General features: G+C 38.8%; 1 protein-coding gene across 1 annotated transcript in view; it reads left to right on the top strand.

Annotated features, from left to right (window-relative positions):
* The window catches only part of LRFN2 (leucine rich repeat and fibronectin type III domain containing 2), a 33,898-nt gene extending 17,206 nt beyond the window's left edge, over window positions 1-16,692 (top strand). The window contains exon 2 of the mRNA XM_066178447.1: window positions 15,347-16,692. Within this exon, the coding sequence (XP_066034544.1) occupies window positions 15,347-16,265 (919 nt within the window). The 3' untranslated portion in view covers window positions 16,266-16,692. The remainder of the gene's footprint in view (window positions 1-15,346) is intronic.
* The last annotated feature ends 4,916 nt before the right edge of the window (window positions 16,693-21,608 follow it).

The raw sequence follows: 21,608 nt of genomic DNA, 5'->3' as shown, positions 1-21,608 counted from the left end.
ATCAAAGCCTTTCTCTATCCTTGTTTATTCTCTGGGTGACCTATTAAGCTATGATCCACAAAGTGTCTCCTATCCTGCTCCACTGATATCTCGTGGATTTATTTTATCAAGATACAGCTTGCAAAAAGCACTTGTACTTGAGTAAACTAAGAGGATATTATGACACTTTGCATTGGCCTGAATCTGAGGTGGAAAAATGTGAAAATGTATGCTTCTTTCTTGCATCACTGTAGGGATGTTCTTCACTAGCCAGTCCCTGGATTGTTGCATCCAAGGATGTTTTGAGCACTGCAGACACACCTCCCTGTCTTTCAAGATGCCTTCTGTGCTGTGATTCATTGTGGAAGAGTTTTGTACTACATGTGTCTTTTGATGGGGTGTATTGATATCTGGGATGGTCAATGGTCTCTGCAGCCATTCATCACTGTCACCCTCTTTGCTGCTTCTCCTGCTGTTTTTGATACGTCTGTGTGCAGGCCTCAAGCATTGCAAAGACAGCAGGGCTGCAGGTGAGAGATTGCAAGAGCAGATTTATTTTAAGAAATAATTACAGGCTCAGTGCAGTAGTACAGATTAGGCCAGGTTTAGTGAGCACAAGATCAGCCTTAAAATGATTGCTGGTCATCACTGAAGGAATTATTAAGACACAGTGTGCTTGTGGCTGGGTGAGCAGTCTCAATACCAGACAGCTCACTAGGGCCCCTGTGCACATACCCGTGACTCTACTCTGATTTAAACCAAGGTGAAAATGCTGATGCTTTTGCAATTTTTATACTTCTTCTTTTATGGTCATATTGACCCATATACTTAAAATTCACCTTTATCTGAGGCATCCTGCATCCATGGCAAAATTGTCTTCCTCCCATCCTTAGAAGTGTGCTTTTCTGACATCAAACTTGGAATTTCTGCTTAGGTAAGGGGGTTGTGTTTTATTCAGTTTTCCAGCCTAGGTCTGCTTTTTTAATGACTTTGTAAACTTTTGTGTGGTCAACTGCAGCAGCCATTTCTCTACCAGTCTTCAAATTTATTTTACTCAGAACCATTGGAAGAGCCATCTTCACCTGTACAGGATTGTCTTATAGATGAAAATGGAGCTAGGTGTTCTTTCAACTCACAGTAGCTGTCTCTTGAGTTATAGAAAGTATTTCCATTAGAGACTATTCAAGTTAAATACTTTTAAATACTGGTTAAAGCTTTCTGAAATCCTCAAAGTATTTGCTCGACACTAGTGAATGTTCACAGAAAAATGACTTTTTGCTGTCATCACATGGGTCACTCTGAAGATGTCCACAGCTTCTTGAGGGAGACAGACTTTGTAATCTGAGAAGACTGCTTTGGGATAAAATAGATAAAATATTATGCTGACACCTGCTCTATCAAACTGAGAGCAGTGTAGAAATTTGTAACTTCAAAAATCTATCTTCGTATGATTACAGGTTGCTCTCTTCAGAGACAAAAAAATGCCTATAATGCCACACAGAAATTATGAACACATAAATGAGGAAAACTTCTGTACATTTGTTTTTGAACCTTATAAAACTTGTCCCTGAAAGTAGAGCAAATCCAGGTTTGCTGAGCAATACCTAAAAGGCCAATTGTACTGGGAGTGGGCTTTCCTCTCTCGAGGAATCATGAGCATGTTGGAAAGCAGTAGACAGGGAAATGCTGAACATGAGCAGTTTGAGAAAGAAAAAGAGAAGCTATCATCTCTTAAATTCTCCGTTGGGGTTGGTGTGATAAGTGATGCATACAGATACACTCCTACAAGATAACCCTTTTTTTAGGCTCTACCATATGTTCAGGAGCAGCATTCACATTTGTCTTCGTGCTGGAGGGAGGGTGGAGTGATTCATTCCATAGCAAGGTAAGAAAAAATATCCACATAGCAGTGGCATCAGAAATATGACTGAAAGTTCTGGGACACTTGAGAGAATAAAGAGGCCAGTATTTGCCAACAAACCCAGAGTGCACATGAGGAAAAAAGACCTGAGTGAAATCTGTTGCAGGCTACCATATAGTTATACAATGGAGTGAGAAATTATGCAGGTGTTTATAGCATCTTTTCTGATCATTCCCCTTTTCTATGGCACTGCAAAATGTTGCCAGCATGGTCATTAAAGACCTACTCATTTTCTGAAACATGGTTATGAATTTTAGTCATGACAGAATAAATTATTTTTACTGCTGAAGTATTGAAACCAATTAAGCATTCTTCAATATTTCATTGAAATTTAATCACTATGAGTCAGAGTTTTATCTTCATTAAGAGCATAGCCACATGAATTTAGGATCAGACTCATTTTTGACTTGTAGCTTATAGTGAGGTTATTGTGGAAAAGAAAAACACATGCATTGTAAGGAATCATTTGGCTCTGTCTGGAGTTTCTGTTGTTTTAGGTTAAGTTAATTTTAGTATGCTTATGAGGGATATTAGTAAATTCTAAGAGTTTTGTAAAAACCAATAGCTCATAGAAGTTTTCTGCAGTGCCACAGTTATCTCCACTTCATCTCTGAATGCAACCCTTTCCAACCACCAAGTAATGATCTTTGCTACTGTCATAATGATTTTTGGCACTGTCACAGTGGGGTAAATATCAACAGCATCAATATCAAATATCAATAAAAGATTCACACTTGAATGTGGGGGGATGGTACAAATACACACCTGAAAAGACAGAGTGAACATAGCAGGGAAATAACTACACCCTAAATGGATTTGAAAGCAATCTTCAAGTGAATGAAAAGCCCTTGAGGCACTTGGACAAAGGATTTTTTACATCTCTACTATCTCCTGAGAGAGGCACAAGGGATGAAACAGGGGTGTGTCCTGCTTGAGATGTCTCCAGCCACTGTGGAAACAAAGGCAGCTCCCAAGCAGATTTGCAGACAGCTCTTATTAGACCATTCCCACTTTGTTTCTTTTACTACATATATGAGGGCAATGTGGGAGTTCCTGTAACAGGCAGTTGGGTACAGGCTACATCCCCCCGTCTTGTACAGTCAGACCTGCTGTTCAGCGGGTTTGCAACTTCATTTCTTCTGCGGGTGACCGTCCTTCCATCATTTTGGTGAGACAGAAAAATAAAGAAGGAAATTAAACTTAAAAAAAAAAAAAAATTAAAACCTCTACAAAGCTGGGTGACTTCCCCAGCACGTAGGAAAGGCCCTCTCATCAGTCAAGATGCTCATCTGGCCCTTATTCTCTCTTCATGCCAAAGACAGACACTATGCCTTGCTGGGGTCCTGCCACAGACTGATGGTTCCACTTACCCTAATTCCATGTCATGGGATTGGCCCTGGGTGTGACCCAGGAAGGGGCCTGAAACAACACTTAGAGCCCAGCAGGTGTGTATCAAGTGGTACAGAGGCAAGTTTAGGACTCCCTCTAACCCAGCCCACTCCAGACAAGCCAAAATCAGCAGATCTGCTAATGAAGCACAACTTTGCAGTACTTTGTAAGGGAGTAAAATTTCCTTATTCTCATGTTCATACACTCTGAGCTGCACTCTGGGACTTCTAAGGTAACCATTTATTGGCAAAAGAGGGGAGAGTGCTCTCCCAAGTGCAACATAATTTGTTCTTTAATCACAGCAGATCTAACAAATCTCTCAGCCCTTAGAGTGGTTACAGAGGATCATGCTTAAGCTTCCTCTTTAGGTTTACATTGGGTATTAGAAAAGTTGGGTCAAATGCTGATTACTGTACTGATAATACTCATGACAAATACACGTATGGGAAAACAGAGCCCTATAACTAATGTACCCCAGAATGCAGTGCTGGCTGCTCTCTCCAAAGAAATCCAAAATCTTATATTTCTATGTAGTGATTTTAAAAAGTATTTATTGTGCCCCTTTTCTAGGAATGAATCTGACTTTTGACTTCTTAGTCTTTTGGAAGGGTCCACACTGAGGCTTTGATGCTGCTCAGTGTAATGTATCAATGTTCAGCTCAACCTTTTTGTTCCTAAATATCAACAAACATTTGGCAAATTTCTACTACTGCTCACTTTGACAGGATGAGGACAGCATTCCCTTGACTGATAGTAGAGGTGACTAATGGCTCTGTATTCTTCAAGCAGGAAAAAGTTGTGCACTTAGTACCATTGTGCATTTGATTTGCATTTAATTCCACTCCCCTTTTTAGCTCTCAGGGTAATTTTTGCGTGTTCTACTTATTAAAACCAGCTGAACTTACAGCAGGAAAGCTCAGAGAAGATTTTACAGAGTGAAAATTTTGAGGTTTTCAGTCTTTACCCTTGAAGCTCTTGAAAGCAGAGCAATCAGTCAGTCTCTTCCTTCATTACTCTTTGAAAGTTTTTCAAGCAAAGATAAAGAAAAATCCATTCTTTCTTTTACCTTTCAATAGTACAGAGCACTCTCACATGTTATTCCACAGAATTTGTAGTTTTTCAGTAAAATTATTCACAAGCTGCTTTTCATTTTCTGTAATGACCTCATATGGATGCCTATAACAAGTAAAAGCGTTTGTTCTCCTGGTAAACAATGTAATATCCATGCCTGCAAAAACCTTCAGGAATGACGACTGGCAGTTAATCATGGTAAAGGAATAATAAACCTAGCAGATCTGGAGATAGCTGTATCAACAGACTTGATGGTGACCTACCATTGGTTGTTTTGGGGGATTTTGTGCAAACAAATTAACTTGTTGGTCACCTGCTCACTGTCTGAGTCTAGTTGATCTTAAAACCATATTCAGTAATTTAAGCCATTAGTGGGTAAATCTCAGGAGCCAGGTAAAACTTTAATCAATTGGGGAAGTTCAAACATAAGGAGAAATCCTTTCATCTTAGTGTTGCGTGACCAAACCTAAAGAGAACAATTAGGGTTCTCTTAAATAAAAGGGAGATACCAAATTTGAGCAGTCCTATATTCATAAACTCATTTAATGTGCAACTTTGTTAAAGAGTAGGATTTCTTTCCTTTTTGGGTTCTTAAAAATCTTCTGCATACTTTCTGTGAGTGAGGACTAATTTGAGGATGACCAAATATACATTTGCAAAGTATATAGCTGATACCTAGAAGAGAGAAAAATCCAATAAACACTGCTCAAGCTTTCTTCTTTCCAATGAGTTCACTAATGGGATGCATAGCCTGGATTAGGGACTGCTGATCTTTACTAGGCTGCTTTTAGACTCCTAGTTGTAGAGAGTTTGTAAAGTGTAAATAAATAGTAGACTACTTTTTACTAAATTTTGTTTATGTACCAGAAATCTGTGGCACTTATCTAAGATCCTTTATCAGAGAAATATATTCCTAAACAATAAAACGTATTTCTAGACAATAAAATCATGTTACTATTTGAAGCTATAATTGACTTCTCATTTTCTTTCTCCTAAGGTAATTATAAGATAAAACTTGTTTTCTTGCTGGATGGGGTTTACTTTCCTTTTCAGTAATGAATTTGTCACTCTTCATGCAGTACACTTTCAGTCCAGTCTCAGCTTTGAAAAAAGCAGGATGTCTTTGGTTGGTGAGCAATTCTTTCGTCCAATTTTGGTATCACAAACTGGAAGGATGTAACTGTGTACTATTCTTTTGTAGAGCATTCCAAAATTCAACATCTCAACATCTTTCTAGGTTATCCAGTCTTTCTAGTCTTCCTTTTCCTTTGCTTTATGTGCAATACCCAGAGAATGACAAAATGTCAAACCTCTTGCTTTTAGGAAATGCCTTCATTACATTGAAGGTATCTATGTTACTTCTTTTTCTTTTTCATTTTCTACTTTTTTTCCCTGCTTAGGAGACAATATTTTCTGACCATTAGTTATTTTTGCAGCCCTTGTTCTCATTAGGGATATGAAAAAAACAATCCCAAATGTTACTGCAAAAGTCATCTTGAATCATTCTGGTTTTCTTTACCTTGTGCATGCTTCATGGAAATTTTTGTTCCAAGAGATTTTCTCTCTCTTCTAGCTCAGAATCCAGAAGCTTGATGATTACTTTGCTTATATGTTTTTCAAAATTTTCCTCAGTTTACAAGAAGTAAACAACTCTTCTGTATCCCTTTTACACAGTAAAAGGTAATTCCAATGTTTGCTAAATGGGTAGAGGGCTTGCCAGAGAGGTTCTCTAAACATGGATAAACTATGTCTGTGTCTTTGGTGAGTTGATAAATATTACTTTAGCTCATTTTTCAAGAACTGGTAAATGCAGTTCTCCCTTTCTCTCCCTTGGGAATTAAACTATTTTTTTTTAACCTTCATGATGAGAGAGATGCTTGAGATTCTGGTAGATAACCATTCCTTATCTCTTGAGACTATCCACAAGTTCAATCACTGGGGTGGGGAAACACTTGAATGATATGTGTTTAGTGATAATGCATAAATTGTGTCTTAAACTAATGCTGAGACACTCTTCTGGGTGAGCAAAGGGGACTGATGTGTCAGTGCATACACAGTTTCTATGGGTAGTAATGCCCATTTCATTTCATTTCATGATTCTTTCTTTTGGTTGGAATAATTAAAATAGTCTTGTCAGTTGTTAGCTGACTCCACACTTTTCTTACCAGTGCATAAAGATTTTTTTGACAGAAGAACTTGAAACAGCATGTTGGAGTTTGCTTTGGCCAGCCAATTGCAAAATATGGGCATACATAACTTAAGGCAGTGCCCGGAGTTTTTGTCATTCTGGCATGACCTTCTGGACACAAAATTATCCTGTGTGGTAGGACACCAAGTTTCTACAGGACATTTAACCTGGCATAAGTGCTTTGAGTTGCAAGCATGGACAAAATTGCTAGTAAGTCACTGAGGATCCTATTCATGTCAGCTCACATGAGTTCTCACAGAAAAAGGGGGTGGACATCTGTTAGCCACTATAGGATCCCTTCATTATAATTTACACAGATTTCATTCCCTGGAAATAAGTGGAAAACTCCACTTGTAACTCTCAAGAAAGGACAGCATATGGCTGAATCTGACAGCTGTGTTCTACTAGGAAAATAGCAGATTCCCTTTTCCAAATTAATTTCATTTGAGTTTCTAAATGTGCTCATTACTTCTAATGTTGCTCCCTTCTGGTAACCTCTGCTGGTAAGGAAGGATGACCTTTTCTGATGTAACTGCCCAACACTGCAAAAAAGAATTCAGAATTACTTGAGTCAGGGAGAATAACCATGACCCTTCAGACAACTGTATGAGACATTTGTCTATAAAAACCTGGGGAAAGTGTGTCCCAGGTCCCAAATTCTGCTTAATGACTTGAACACCCTTTTCATGGAAAACTTTTACCTCTCCCCGTCTTTAGAAATAGGGTGGTTGTAATATGTTGCTGCCACTGTCAGTTGCTAACTTTACATACTCTTGAGTAATCTGAAATATACATGCTGGCTCTTTGAAACATTGCTGTGAATTATGATAGCTTTCTAACGCTACATTTATGTGTAGATACAGACTGAATTCATTACTGTGCCTCTGCATTGTTTCCATAAATACTTCAGCTTCACGTTTACTAACAGAAATATTGTGTGGGCTTTCAATTACTCTGCTAATGAGCTTAAATGTGTTTTAGTTGGATTTGAATTAGTGTGAAGAATTTTTTTCTCTGAGGCAGTTCGTATAATGAGGTGAAAGGTGTTCTGTGTGTTGCTGAATAACTTGGGTGTGACTGGATTAATCTTTAGTGCTGACAAGGCTTCCTAGAGTGTATCTGCTTTCCCTCTAAAGATAAAATTGAAAGCTCAGGGCATTAAATGCTGTTGTGTCCACATGAAAGAAATTATAGCGTAGATCAGGGTGCCTGAAAGTCTAATTTTGTGTTGTCATACCAACATGAACCAGAACGAGATTGTCCCAAAGCAGTCGCTTCTGGACAGCTGAAGTGAGCACCTTCATTGATTCAAAGAATCAGAAGATGTTTCTGGTGATCTTCATCCAAGTGCCTCACCCATTGTGCCTGACTGCAGCTCCCTGTGGCTTGCAAGGATCTTGTTGAGAAGTATAAAGAGAATAGAGTTTTCTCTTAGAACAATGGCAATGGAGGGGAGCAGAATACCTTGTACCGTGGTTCCCCTTTCTCAGCCTTGTGAAGTGATGTCCCCTGGAGGCCAACACTTTCCTCTGTCACCTGATAAATTACTTCAAAATACCCCCAGGGGACATTATTCAGCAGCTCATCAAAACAATTTATATTCTCTGAGCCAGTAGTTTAAAGTTTGGGATGTTTTGGTTTTTACTTTCCTTTATAGCACATGGCAGATATTAAGTATCAGTATCTCTCTGGCTCACCAGCTTCTGACAGGCATATCAATTGCTTTTGTCTCTACCTTCTTTTCCCCACCTTCAACCCCAAAAGAGCAGGAAAGAACACAAGCAAATTAGGAAATAATGATGAAATGATATGTACTATGTGTTTTATTTGACAAGACAAATTCTCTAAAGGGCAGCTAGATGAATGAGTGATGAGAAGATAAGTTTCAGAAAAGCAAGAAGGGATTTGTGTTTAATAATAAATGTTCCATCTGAAGGCAAAATTATGATTGCATATCATAAAAGCCCCCAAAACTAATAAAATAAAAATGCAGGAAATTATTCATGCTGGGTTGATTTAGTGTTTACTGAAAAAGTCTGGCTACCTCCTGGTATTATCTGACATTTCCTTATGTTGACATGACTGAGAGAGGAATTATATACCCTGTTGCTAATACTAACAAACATCTCTTTTCCCAAGACACTAGAAATAAAACTGTAATTTTTTCAAGATGCAGGTCACAATAGGTCTCTGTCTTTCCCAGATTCTAAATTAAAAAAATCTTGAATCAGGTGCCAAAAGAGAGATCTCACACAGAAATCTCACACAGAAATATACTTGGTATTTTTTACCTGGATTTTTTTTTTTTTTAAATTCTTGAGGCTTTGGGATGATCTGAAGACGCATATTCAATGATTTCTTTTGAAATCTTAAGGGTCAGAAATCAATCTCCATTGTTAGCCTACCTAATTTTTAATAATGTTTTAGATTCTATTTTTATTCCATCACTACAGAAACTGAGGCTTTCCAGGATAAAAATGCAGAAAAAAAAATACCCCAGTATATCACATAAAACTTTCAAGCAAATCACAGAAGTTGGCAGCCAAGAAGAATGCTAAGTCTGCAGCCCAAATTTGTCAATTGCATGCTCTTGCTCCCAGGCAATACATCATGTGTGACATTTTCACTTCTATTTAGATCCTTCTAGTCTTCCTCTGATCTTTTTCTGCCCTTTTCTCCAGATTTCTTAATCTCTGTCCACCATCTGAAGTCTTTCCACTCTTGATTCACTTTACTATCTTTACAATTGTTTGGCTCTGCTGGAAAATTACATTTTTACATGATTTTTAGTCAATCTTTCTGTAGTATGCCCCCACTGATGCTTTCCATCTCCCCTTTCTCTACCATCCTACTTCTATCCTATTCTACTGAGATTGAAGGCGGACACTCTACCTGAAATGTAGGGCTCTCTCAGAGCCTTCCACAACACTCAATGGCAAATTACCTGGAATCTTTTCTCTTTTCCTCCAGAAAAACATATGAAACTGGAATGAAGGAAAAAAAAAATCCCAAACATCTTAAAATAGGGAACAAATTTATTAACGAAAAAAAAGGGATCATTTTTTTGCATGAGATTTTTCCCCGAAAAATGAAAATTGTTCAGATTCCAGTGTTTATCTTTTCTGGATTGATTTCTAGTTCTGAAAGTAATATTTTGCACTCAAGTGAAAGCAACTTTATTTAAGAGGAAGGTTAGGAGTGTACAGTGAGATTGATATTTTCACAGTAAGGCTTTATTATACAAAAATGATAGTGTGCTAACTAACTGGAATATAACTTTACAGAACAATCACTATTTCACCCTTGCACCCCTCTTTCTCTTTCTTTTCTCCTCCTCGTTACAAATTGTAGTGCATAATGACACCATTGGCTAGCAGTTACCCCATAATTAGTGTATAGTCTACAACAACTACAAAATTCACATCCAAGGAGTTAAGCTTTCTTAGCCTTTTTTTTCCCACCTTTTCCTGATACAGCATTTAGAAAATTAGCATGACTCTATTTTAAAGTCCTAGTGTTCATTTCAGAAGGAGAAATTGCATAGAGGTAGTCTATAGAGCCAGATAATAAAACAAAAAATGTGCATAGGTAGTATAGAGTCCTGGGTAATATTAAAAAAAAAAAAAAAAAAAAAAGGACTATTGGAAAATCGACATAGTCCAGCGTGTTACTTTAAAACTGAGTCTTGGAATTTGCAAATACCTTCCCAAAGGAATTGCCTTGACAGGTCCCTGCAAGTTCTGTGATTAAAGCAGTTTTAGGCTAAAACTAGATGGTATCATATCCCTCTTTTGATGGAGAAAAGGAAGAGAATTGCCCAGCCAATTAACCTAATCTGGGTTTTGTCTAATTTGTCTGTTTTGCATAGCCATAGTATTAACCAGCAGTTCAGTCCTGCTAATCCCCAGTGCTACATAGAAGAAAAGAATCGTTTGTATATTGCAGTGTAATCACAATATCTACTAATTTCCTCCGATACACTACAGGCCTCTTTTGAAAGGAGATTGCTGGCATTATCTCCATTTTATAAATGAGGAGCCTTACAGTACAGCAAAATGATTTCTCAGGAACTGAGAGTTACTGATAAAGTGGAGGCTGATATCAGTGAAGCTGATAAAGGAAGAATAAAACTCAGTTATCCTAAATTCTCAGCACAGTTCACTCTCTGCAAGCTTCAGTGCTCACTTACATCTGGGATTATGACAGAAGTCTGCAGCAAACCCTTTTCCCCTGCATTTCTAACTAATTTATTTTCTAATTTTCTTAATATCACTACACACCAAAGTGAATAATCACAAAATTGCTTGCATTCTGTATGTTGTGTCCACAAGGACATAACAAGGACATTTTAGGGATGATACAAAATAAGATTGACTTCAAATAAGAGTTCTAGCACTCTCCTTCCTTTTTTTTAAAATGTGTCTCATGGACTCATTTTGATGCTTTCACAAAATGAGGCACAAATCTCCATGGATTGAAGGGAATGAGTTGTGTGAACAAGCCCTGCAAACCCTCACGGCTTCACAGCCCTTCCTCACACATTAACTCTCCAAGGAGCACCTGTCTACTGTTGTTCTATTTCAGACCCTTATGCCATGTCCCAGCCCTGGCCATAGGTCTCCTGTCCTTCCAGTAACTAAAGATATTGTACCAAAGGGTGAGAGAAGGGGGCTTTTTCTTGTAAATTAAGAAGGCCAGTTGTAAGACCCCTATCCTCATTTCATTCCTTATAGAGGCAGGATTTTTGGAGAAGTTAGAACCTTGTTAATATGTGAGTAGTTTTCTTTGGGATATTTTGACCTTCAGATGGGATTCAGAAGCTAGATTAAGAATCAGATAATGAAATCATGGCAGAAATGTAGAGATTTGCCTGCTCCTCCTACTCCAAAGAGAATAAGCCAAACGAGAAAGGCAGAAATTACTTTGTCTTACGTGTCTGGACAGCAAAATTTCCATAAGATTTTCAAATTTTGTCTTGACGTAACTGGAACTAAATTTACACTTTCTCTATCAACCTATTTGTGTGTTTGCTTTTCCAGTCCTCCCGGCTCCATGACTCCTTAAACTGGATAGATTAAAACCTTTAATAACCTATAATCTATAAGCAAATCTTTTGTTAGTTGATCTTCTCTTGAATTTAGCCAACTGTTACTTTTTTTCCCTAAAGAAAAACTAGTATCAAATTTAGATCTTTATTCCTCTTTTGTGATAAGAAGCATCTCTGCAAGGTCACCTTGCCCTGAAGAGCAGGTGGACAATATCAAGCTAGTTGCTTCAAGATACCATGACTGTTAAGTATGTTTGCTATCTGAGGGCTGGCAAGTGAACACCAGGATCTTCTGAGTTCCAAAAGCTAACAACTTTAAAAAGCTATTTTTAACCTCTAATGCACCAGATCCTTGCTATCTGAAACCAGCTTTCTGTGTTTAGCTGATGAGTGGACTGAACAAAGCCTTGCAAGATCTCTGCCTAGACCCAGATTTATTGGCCCCTCTTAGGTTTACAGCAGCTCTCTGCTATTGAGTCCCTAAGTTAAAGGCACGGTGGTCTACAATTAATGGCACTGCATGTATGGTGCAGCCATGAAGATACACCCCCTCTTGAGAAGCAAAACAAAGATTGAAGTGGCACCTTGCAGCAACTTGTGTTGGGGACAATCAAATAAAGAGTCATCAATATCCCAGAATAAAAATGTGTCTGCATTGATTTTAGATGTGGGTAGCATTGAGAGATGTCATCCATCATATCTGACTGGCAGTATGTTTTGGGAGGGTAGACTGAAGCATGGAGCAATGCCAAAATACTCCTAAAATTTGGCAAGATTAAGAGAATGAGTTTGCCTTCCCTGTAAGATAGAAAACTAAGTCTGAAATTAATTACTTAACTTCTAGTACTCCTGAAATTGTTGCCTATTCCTGTGCTTAGCTGTTTCTTAGCAGAATGGTTTGAATATTTTACAAGAGCATTTGAAGTTTATTTACAGAAGCATCCAAAACTCTTCATTTTAGATGTATATGGAGAGTTGATTGCTTTTTGCTTAATTGGGATTGCAACTGTAATCTTTTAAAAACACGTTATTAGTCCCAATATTATCACAGATGAAACTTCCAGAATTCATTGAATTTAGAAATTACTCTGTTTCTCTTTAAGGCTAAGATGAGGGTTTTATTATAGCACATTTCAACACAGTTAACCTGTCCAGGCTTTAGGACTAGTTATGGCCTCACTACTGTACATTCAGAAATGGATTGGCTATACATTTCTTGCAACTATTCACTACCTGCCAGTCCTTGAAATATTCTGGGCAGTTACATTTCCTTGGAAGCTTCTGTATAATTGTGTTTGAAGAAAGCAAGTTGTAAATGATTTGGGCTATCAGTGTTCACTGAAATTGGGCATTAGTGTGTGAGGCTGAACAATCTTTCTATTTCTATTTTTGTACGTTTGTTTGCGTTTTAGAAAGAGCCACATCCTTACCTGAGGCCACACTGAAGGGTTGTGTAAGGGGTGAGAAAGCATTATTGCACAGATGACCAGACATATGCAAAGCTGTAAAGTGTGTAAACCCAGGTGTTTGCTGCTTGCTCGGAGACAGGGGTCTCTCTTGTCTCTGTGTTCCATCAGTGCAAAGCCAAAAGAACCACTCTAACAGATGGTGTTATAGTCCTATTTTTCCAAGAATTATGACTGAAGTCCAAGACCCATTTTGTAGGGCAGACTACTCTTTCTGCTAACAGTGCAACTTGTTTGTTATGAGGTTTTACAGTGAAATATCTTCTGAATGACTTAACAACTGCAGAATATTTTTAAGCTTTGGTCTAGGAGTGGTGGTAAAAAGTGGAGTATAGCACTACAGAAGGGGATGGGAAGCAATTCGTGAAACTATTCAAGAGTTTAAAATCAAACGTTCTAGGATCAATAGTATTCTGTTATTCCATATATCATCCTTGGTGTGTGCGTATATACTTGAACAATTCAACAAAGTGCAGTCTGCTGTGAGCAGAGGTGTTTTGTTCACAGAGCCACAGGGAAAGCATTACAATTAGAAATAGTTTGAGACCAAATATTTCAACTTTGGGAAACCATTTTAGCAACAGTATCTGCAGTGTTTTATAAGGGCTGCTTTATGACCCCTCGGCTCATTCTGAATAACTCATCTATATCTGTGTCAAGCAGCTCCATTAGGATGATGAATGTGCGTAGAATTTCAAATACAACATTGAGTAAACCTGACAGATGATGTTTATATTCCAAGTGTCTCTCACCGATATTTCTTTTCCTTACAGAATATTTTTTTCTGTGTTTGCTTTTTTAAAAAGGAGCCACATCCTCGCCTGTGGCCAGACTGAAGGGTTGAGTAAGTGGCGTGAATGCATAAATGCAAAGATGATCAGAAAATCATCTTTGCAGTGCCTTGACGTTGCTGCTTCTCTGTGCAGGTCTGTTCCCTCCCACTGCACAGAAGGTGCTCTGCAGAGCTGCAGTTTGTGCTAGCTGTGGCAATGATTTGAGGCTGAGGAAGCTTGGCACTCCCACAATGAGTCTGCCTTGTTCCTGTGCCCAGGCCTTACCATCCCAAATAGTCGCACCAGCTCACTGTGTGTTCTAGCTGCCTATAGGACTCCCTTGTTGCTGGTGCAAAAGACCTGCAGATCTAAGTCATAATGGGCTGTTTTAATTTCAGCTTTTTTTCTCTTGCCCAAGCCTGTAATGTAGCAGTAATGAGAAGCATGCATGGGGTGTCTCTTTGGTGTTTTTCTTGGCCACCCACCAGGCACCAAATCCGAGATTCTCCACTGTGTTCCACTAATGTGCTGCAATTTTCACCAGTTTGAAATGGGGGTAGTCCACGTTCATTCCCATCTGCTAATTTTGAACGCTAGTGAAGCTCTAATATTGCATGAGTTCAAATGACTGCTTAAGTTTTGTGGCAGCGAAGAATAATGTCCATAGATGTCCCAACTTGGGGCTTCGGCCTGGCTATCTGGTTTTTGGAAACGGATTTATACATGAGTAGAATTTTTTTAATTTAAAGAAACCTTCTTATTTCCATACCTATGTCTTCCTGCCTCTCCTCACACTTCCACAGCCCATACTGCCAATACCAGTGTTTATTTCTCACTCACACAGGGGAAGGTGGTTGCAGTGATAAATTCCTGGCAAAGATGATGATGCTAGCTGCATTTTTAGGAGATATTTCCCACAGTGAGGAGTAGGAGGATGGGGAAAATAAGTGGGAGAGCAGAGAAAAAGAGAGAAATGGTTGCCTGCCTTTCTTTAACAGTCAATGAGAAAACTAAGTGTAGACCCTTGCCTCCACAAGGTAAGTAACCTGCTGATGTTAGACAGTAAATGTTCAGGCATCTGTGAAGTGATGTGACAACTGCCACGTTGAGATTCAGCAAGCACAAGGGTCATTTGCATACTCAGAAAGAACTGCTCTTTGTATGCTGTTATTCTGAGTTATTTGTTCAGGTTTGAATATATTTCAGATTAGGACAGATACAAGTGAGAAGAAGAAGAATCCCCAGTTTAGTTTGGTCTGCTTTTTCTTATTCCCTTTATTGCACAGTTGAGAGCTGGCCCTCAAAACTTGCATGAGTGCTGGGACGTTGAACCCTCAGGAGCTGGGAAGGTGGAATGTTTGTTTGAATTTTATGGCTCTGAATTTTATGGCTTGTCTCTGCCAGTACTCGGAACAGTTAACATCACGTTGTTCTACTAATCTCTGTTCTCTCTTTTACCTTTGTGTCAAGAATAACCAATTCTTTTTTCTTTTTTTTTTTTCCTTCCCCAAGGATGATACCAGCTACAAACAAGGCCTTTGTTGTAACCAACCTTGTTTCTGGAACAGGCTATGACCTCTGCGTCCTGGCAATGTGGGATGACACGGCCACAACCCTTACTGCCACCAATATTGTGGGGTGCGCCCAGTTCTTCACCAAAGAGGAGTACCCTCAGTGCCAGTCAATGCACAGCCAGTTCCTGGGTGGGACCATGATTCTGATCATTGGAGGCATCATTGTGGCAACTCTCTTGGTATTCATTGTAATTCTCATGGTCCGCTATAAGGTCTGCAACAATTCGCAGGGGAAGATGTCTAATGTCAGCAACGTCTACTCACAGACAAATGGAGCACAACCAGTTCAGAATGGAGTCTTGCCCCAAGTCAATCCCAAAGTGGTGGTGAGAAATGAACTTATGGAGTTTAACTGTCAGTCTGCACGGAGCAGCATCTCCTCCTCCTCCAGCTCTGCAAATAGCCGTGACTGTGACAACTACAGCCTCCAAAGTGAACAGGGCACATTGTCCAGTAAATGGAGGCCTCCTTCCCGGTCAAAACACAATATTGACCGGCTAATGGGAGCTTTTGCCTCCCTGGAACTGAAATGTCAGAAAAAGGAGGAAATGACAGACTCCAGAACTTCCACGGTGGCCCGCCACTCGGACAAAGAGCCACTGCTGGGCCAGACAGAGTCCAAATTCCGCAGCTTCCTCATGTTGCCTCTGGAGGGCAAAACTAAACGTAGCCATTCTTTTGACATGGGGGACTTTGCCACATCTCAGTGTTGCACCTACCCAAAAAAGATAACAAACATTTGGACAAAGAGGAGCCTCTCGGTAAACGGCATGCTTTTGCAGTATGATGACAATGACCTAACAGGGGCAAAAGGGACTTTCGGGAGCTCAGAGTGGGTAATGGAAAGCACGGTGTAAATATCAGTGTCTCCCCCTCCTCTTCTCCCCTCATGTGTTATAAAGCGTGGTTTGCTTCAGGGCCATGTAATTGGAAAGAGAGGGGAGGAAGCGTTTTCTGTTGTCCTGGCCAAAAAGATAGGCAAGCAAGTAAGTTACAGGAATAATAAAAGAAAAAAGAGGGTCATGAAATGTGAATAGGCACATGTGGTACCGTTCCTGTCTGGCCCCAACTAAACCATACATGAATGTTTCAAGGAATTTGCTAGTTGTATTTAGCATTGCTTTCCAAAAGTTACTCAGACTCTTGGTGAACCTTCACACAAGATTAAACAAGGAGGATGAAAAGGGGTTTAAAGGCAGAAATTTAATTTTACGGGGCTTCTTTTTACTTTTTCTTTTTTTAATAGCACCTCCTTTTTTTTTTTTTTTTTTTTTTTTTTTTTACCACAGAAATACATTTCTGTGGATATGATTGGTGCTAGAATATATCTAGTTGTCATTGCAAAGGATTTTCTCAAAAGTGCAGGCAGGGCACCCACAGGGGAAGATCAGAGTAAATTGTTCAGCATAACCTCATGGTCTTAACTGTGATATCTGGGCAAACAATATTTGTTGTTGAATGGACTTTTGGTTGACATTTTATTATTTCTGGTCTGTTTTGATTTGTTAGTGCTTTTGAGTTGCTTTTTTTCCACAACACAAGGTATGTTTCCATGCATATTTTGGTTTTGTTTTCAGCCTCATCAAATCCCCCAGATGGAAAGGAGGAGATGTACAAAGGTTAAATATCTCATGTACTGTATAACCCACTTCTAATACCATCCCTTTTTGTCCTAGGAAAAATTAAATCTAGAGACAAATTTTTAAAAAATCATCCTCTTTCTTCCATCTCCTTCATAACTTCTTCTAATCAGTGCTCAAGGCAGATTGCAGCAGATATTGATATCTATAGGGATGTCGCTAACAAAGATGGGGAAAATAGTTAACAAGGTATCCTAACAAAGGATAAAGAAACAGGAAAACAAAGGTAGCTCCTGGGAACTCTCCACATTATGAATAGCAGTGGCTTCTGGTAGAGGTCATGCTCTCACTCCGCTAAAATATCAGACTTGCACACTTCTGTGACTAAAGCTCCTTGTCTCTACAGTCACCACGACATGTCTTGACTGTATCAGTAACATCAGGAAAATTAGGTTTTTGTATATTTCAGGGGATTGTTTATGTTCCAAATTAGCCACAGAAGCCGAGTTAAATTTGGGTATCTCAGAGCAGGGGGTGTCCCAGGTACCCCCTCCATTACATATAGCCCTTCCCCAGTCTGGTGCACTCCTACTCCCCTATCATCCTCAGGAAGATACTTATAACAGGAGCTCTCCAGGGTTTGTAAACGGATTCTCAAATTGGTTTTTGGTGAGCATTGCTGTGGTTGTAGAAATACACATGGCCCATCCAGCAGAATTTATTTTCCTTACCAATTTTACTACAATTTCTAGCATTCTGCTGGCTACTGCAACTGTCCTGTCATTTGTTTATTTATTTGTTGGTTCAACTGTTGGGAACTATTCTGAAATTGCACATTGTTACTATGATTTTGTAGAAGAGGTGGAGAAAGTGTGCAAGGCACAGAGAAAATAACACATGAAAAATTCTATGTATATTTTTTTTTAAAAGGTTCAGAGATATATTGTGACATGGCTGTGTACTTGATCTTGTATTCGTCATGTTTCCTACTTGGAGTTTTAGATAATGACATCCCTGTGATCAGAATATTTTTTCCGTTATTTTCTTTCTCTTTTTCTTTCTTTTTTTTTTTTTTTTTTGCTACAAAATGTACAGTAAAAAAACATCCTTGGGGAAAAAAAAGTAACTGCTTTTCATTTATTTGTTATTCTGTGGTCTGCTTTGAAACCTAAGAAGAAACTGTTTTTTAACTTGCCTTTAAAATTTAGACATTTGCTCTTTATTTCCCACAAACTGTGTTTGACTTCAGGATTTTAGGTATAAACCAGGAATCAAGAAATATGTACCTTTTTGGAATGCATGAGAAAAGATCTTGTAAAAGGCATTTCACCTCTTTTTCTGTTGTTACATTTATACAGGTCTGTATTAGTAGAGTACTCTAAACCCTGATCTAAAATCTGCAGGCAGAAGAGGTGGCAATTTTAGACTTAGGACCTGACTTTATGTAGGTTTTTGCTCAAATTATTGCTCACCAACAGCATTAATAGATTCAAGAGAGCTCCAGTCAAACTTTGTTTGGCATATTTTTCAAACTCTCTGTTTTTTCTCATGCTTTCTGAGACGAATTACACCTCCAGTGCCAGAATCTACATAATCCAACTGTCCAGATGGCATTTCATATTAACCATTAATGACATATACATTTATGTTGCACTGAAAACTCTTAAAGACATTCATGTAGTGAGTTAGTAATTTTCTTCTCCTTTTTCCACTGTGGTGTGGTTGGACTTTTTTATTATGTTGCTACTTCACTCTGAACTTAACATCTGGGTTGTTTTTCATTTAAACATTGAGTTCATGTTCAATATTAGTAGCATATGCAGCCATGAATTTTCAAATATATCACATACCATTTTCTTTTTTAAAGAGGATTACTCTTTCACATTCTCATATAAAATTAACGGAAGTAAGCCAACAGGTACAGTTTTAAAATAATGGATAGTTTCCAAAGAACCAAGGTAATAAATTCCACACCGTAGCAACTGCATTTATTAATGTTAATCATAATATTAATTAAGTTAGCTTTAATGAATGAGGCTCAATCTACATCAGCTGATTTGCAAATACTGAGCAAAATTAAACAGGTGCAGAGCAACTACCTTTGTACTCACAGTACTTAGGAGGAAGAGGATTCAGGGACTCAGAAGTGAGGCAGGGAGCCTCATGTTGAGTCAGCAAGTGGCCAGTCCTCAGAGAGGGGTGGAGATACTTATGGGCTGTGACCATCCTTTTGGTGTCACCAGTTGTTGTCCTACTTCCACTACCAACAAAGCAGGCCTTTGGAATTATCCTGTGGCTTCCGCTTTACCCCTGTGGGAGCAGCTGAAGGCAGCTCTGTAGTTTGGGTCACATTCTGAATCCATTCCCTTGTTGCTAAGGTGCAATTAAGGCCCCAGGGTGCTCCACACACAATCTGACCGATCTCTACCTTGCCTCTGTTTTCCTGTGTGTCCCTCAGTCGGCACCTCTGGATTTGACTATTCTTCGGTAGTGTGGTAGGGATTCTTTCTTGCCTCACTTCTGAGCACAACTGCACATTGGTGGTGCCTTAAATGATACACAGATGCCCAGTTACTTGGTGCAATAAATATTTTCACTCATCATTTAGGAGCTGACCTAACACCAATGGCCTACTCCTCTCATCTCAGGAGAGAGAACTTCTACACTGAGAAGTTTATATGGTGTCTCACAAATTAATATGGGGTAGCTTGATGTGCAGCTGCACCAACTATGTTTTAGGGGCAAAGGACAAGTAGTGCAGATAGTAAGGAAAACAACAGAGATCAACAGGAGCCTTCAGAAAAGAGAAGTCTGAGAAAGCAAGGGTGCTAGAGAATTTAAAGTGAAGCCTTTGGGAATAATTAAAACATCTGCATATGTAATCCTGTAAGTTAATTTTTTGACATGTTTTATAATAGTGGAACTAGCTTTTTTTCCCCCTAAAAATGTATGTCATTGGCCTGAAAGAAGAAGATATGATTCCTGTGTTAAATTCCACACAGTTAGTCCTGCTAAAAATCCAACCTAAATCCCCGAAATATCATCCTATCATCCTGGAGAATATTAAACAAGATGACAAAATGGAAATTTCGGAAAGTAGTGATTATGTGGATTTCATTTGATGTCTGCTAAGAACCAAGTGGTTGTATGAAATGAAAATAAAAGTGTGTGTGTGTACGTGTGTGTGGGTGGGTGTGTGCCTGTGTATGCACATATGCATAGCAAAGCAGACCAGACTATTTCCTTACATTTATATCCTTACAGATTTAATGAATTGAAATATATTTCTGGTTTCAAATGTTTTTTCTGAGTTTTTCAGCTCTAATGAAGAGCAAACTTTCCTAATTTCTTTAGAGGAAGATAACCTATTTGATATGTCTCTAAACTACACACTGCACTTGGTTATAATTGGGATTAATTCACTGGTAAAGCAATGCATAACAAAGAAATAAGAGGTGTCTTTGCCAGGCATGATGTGAGATTGAAAATGTGGTATATTTTCCTTTGCCAAACTTGTTTATATTCCAAATCATGGGACTGATCTGCTCTGGCAAGAGAAGAAAACAATATTCCAAATGCCTGCTTGTTTCATTTCTCACCCTTCACTCAGCAAAGGGTTGCAAAGACAGATGACCAAAGACAGCCCTTGGAGGTTTCTGAATGAGTGCAATAAGTGCAGCAACTTTGATATAGCAAATTTAAGCACTTTCTAACCTGGAGGGCAATGAATAGCTAAGAAAACATTTTAGTCTTTGAACAGCTTGAATGTCACATCTGCTTGCAATGTTTTGCACCCATTAACCCGTGGGTAACCCACAGTACACCATATGGTGCTCACAGCACACCCTTCTACCCCTTGCAGCCTATTCCTCTGGAACCTTTTCTCAGTGACTCTCCATGTTCAGTGTTTGTAACTGGGCAATTCTGGATCTGTAATAATGTTCGGGATGTGGAATTATCAAGAAATGTTATTAATATCTTGCACATTTCACCTTTAAATTCCCATAAACATGATGACGGGACTCCTCTCAAAACATTAAATTAGGTTTGGTTTTAGGCTGTGGGCCAGATGAAAACCAAATCAGAGTTCCTTGAAACTCTTGCTTTCAATATGGGAATTTTATGTTCTGCAGTATGTTTTCCTTGTCCTAATTAATTACTCCTTAATCCCCAAAGGTACGGCATTCCTTAGCATCAGCTGTCAAAAGGCCCTACTATACGAAACAGTGCCAGATGCTTATTCCCAGTACTGCACTTTCAACAGATGGCAAATGTCAGAGATATAAATACACATCCAGATACAGATATCAGCAAGTGCAAGCATTTGTAGTCATGCAAATATACATTTCCATGCACACATTGTGCTCTTTATCTGTGTGGTTCATGATGTAAAGTCTCCCTAGCTTGGTAATAAAGGAACATTTTACATTTTTCATTAAATATTAATGGAAGAAGAGGGGAGAAAAAACAGAAACCTCTTCTTTATAAGAAGCAGATTAGTTCATAAGCTACATCTCATCCCATCTGGGAGACATCAGTGCTTCAAATGAACTTAATTGGTGGTGGAAGGGTTCATTCATTTCCTACGACCACAGCGAAGGCTCAGCTCCTCCATTAAGG

This window comes from Chamaea fasciata, unplaced genomic scaffold (genome assembly GCF_029207755.1).
Source record: "Chamaea fasciata isolate MVZ Bird 193981 ecotype frontalis unplaced genomic scaffold, bChaFas1.0.hap1 SCAF_3, whole genome shotgun sequence".
Lineage (NCBI taxonomy): Eukaryota > Metazoa > Chordata > Aves > Passeriformes > Sylviidae > Chamaea > Chamaea fasciata.
The sequence above is the reverse complement of the archived record's forward strand: the minus strand, read 5'-3'. Positions and strand labels throughout refer to the sequence as shown.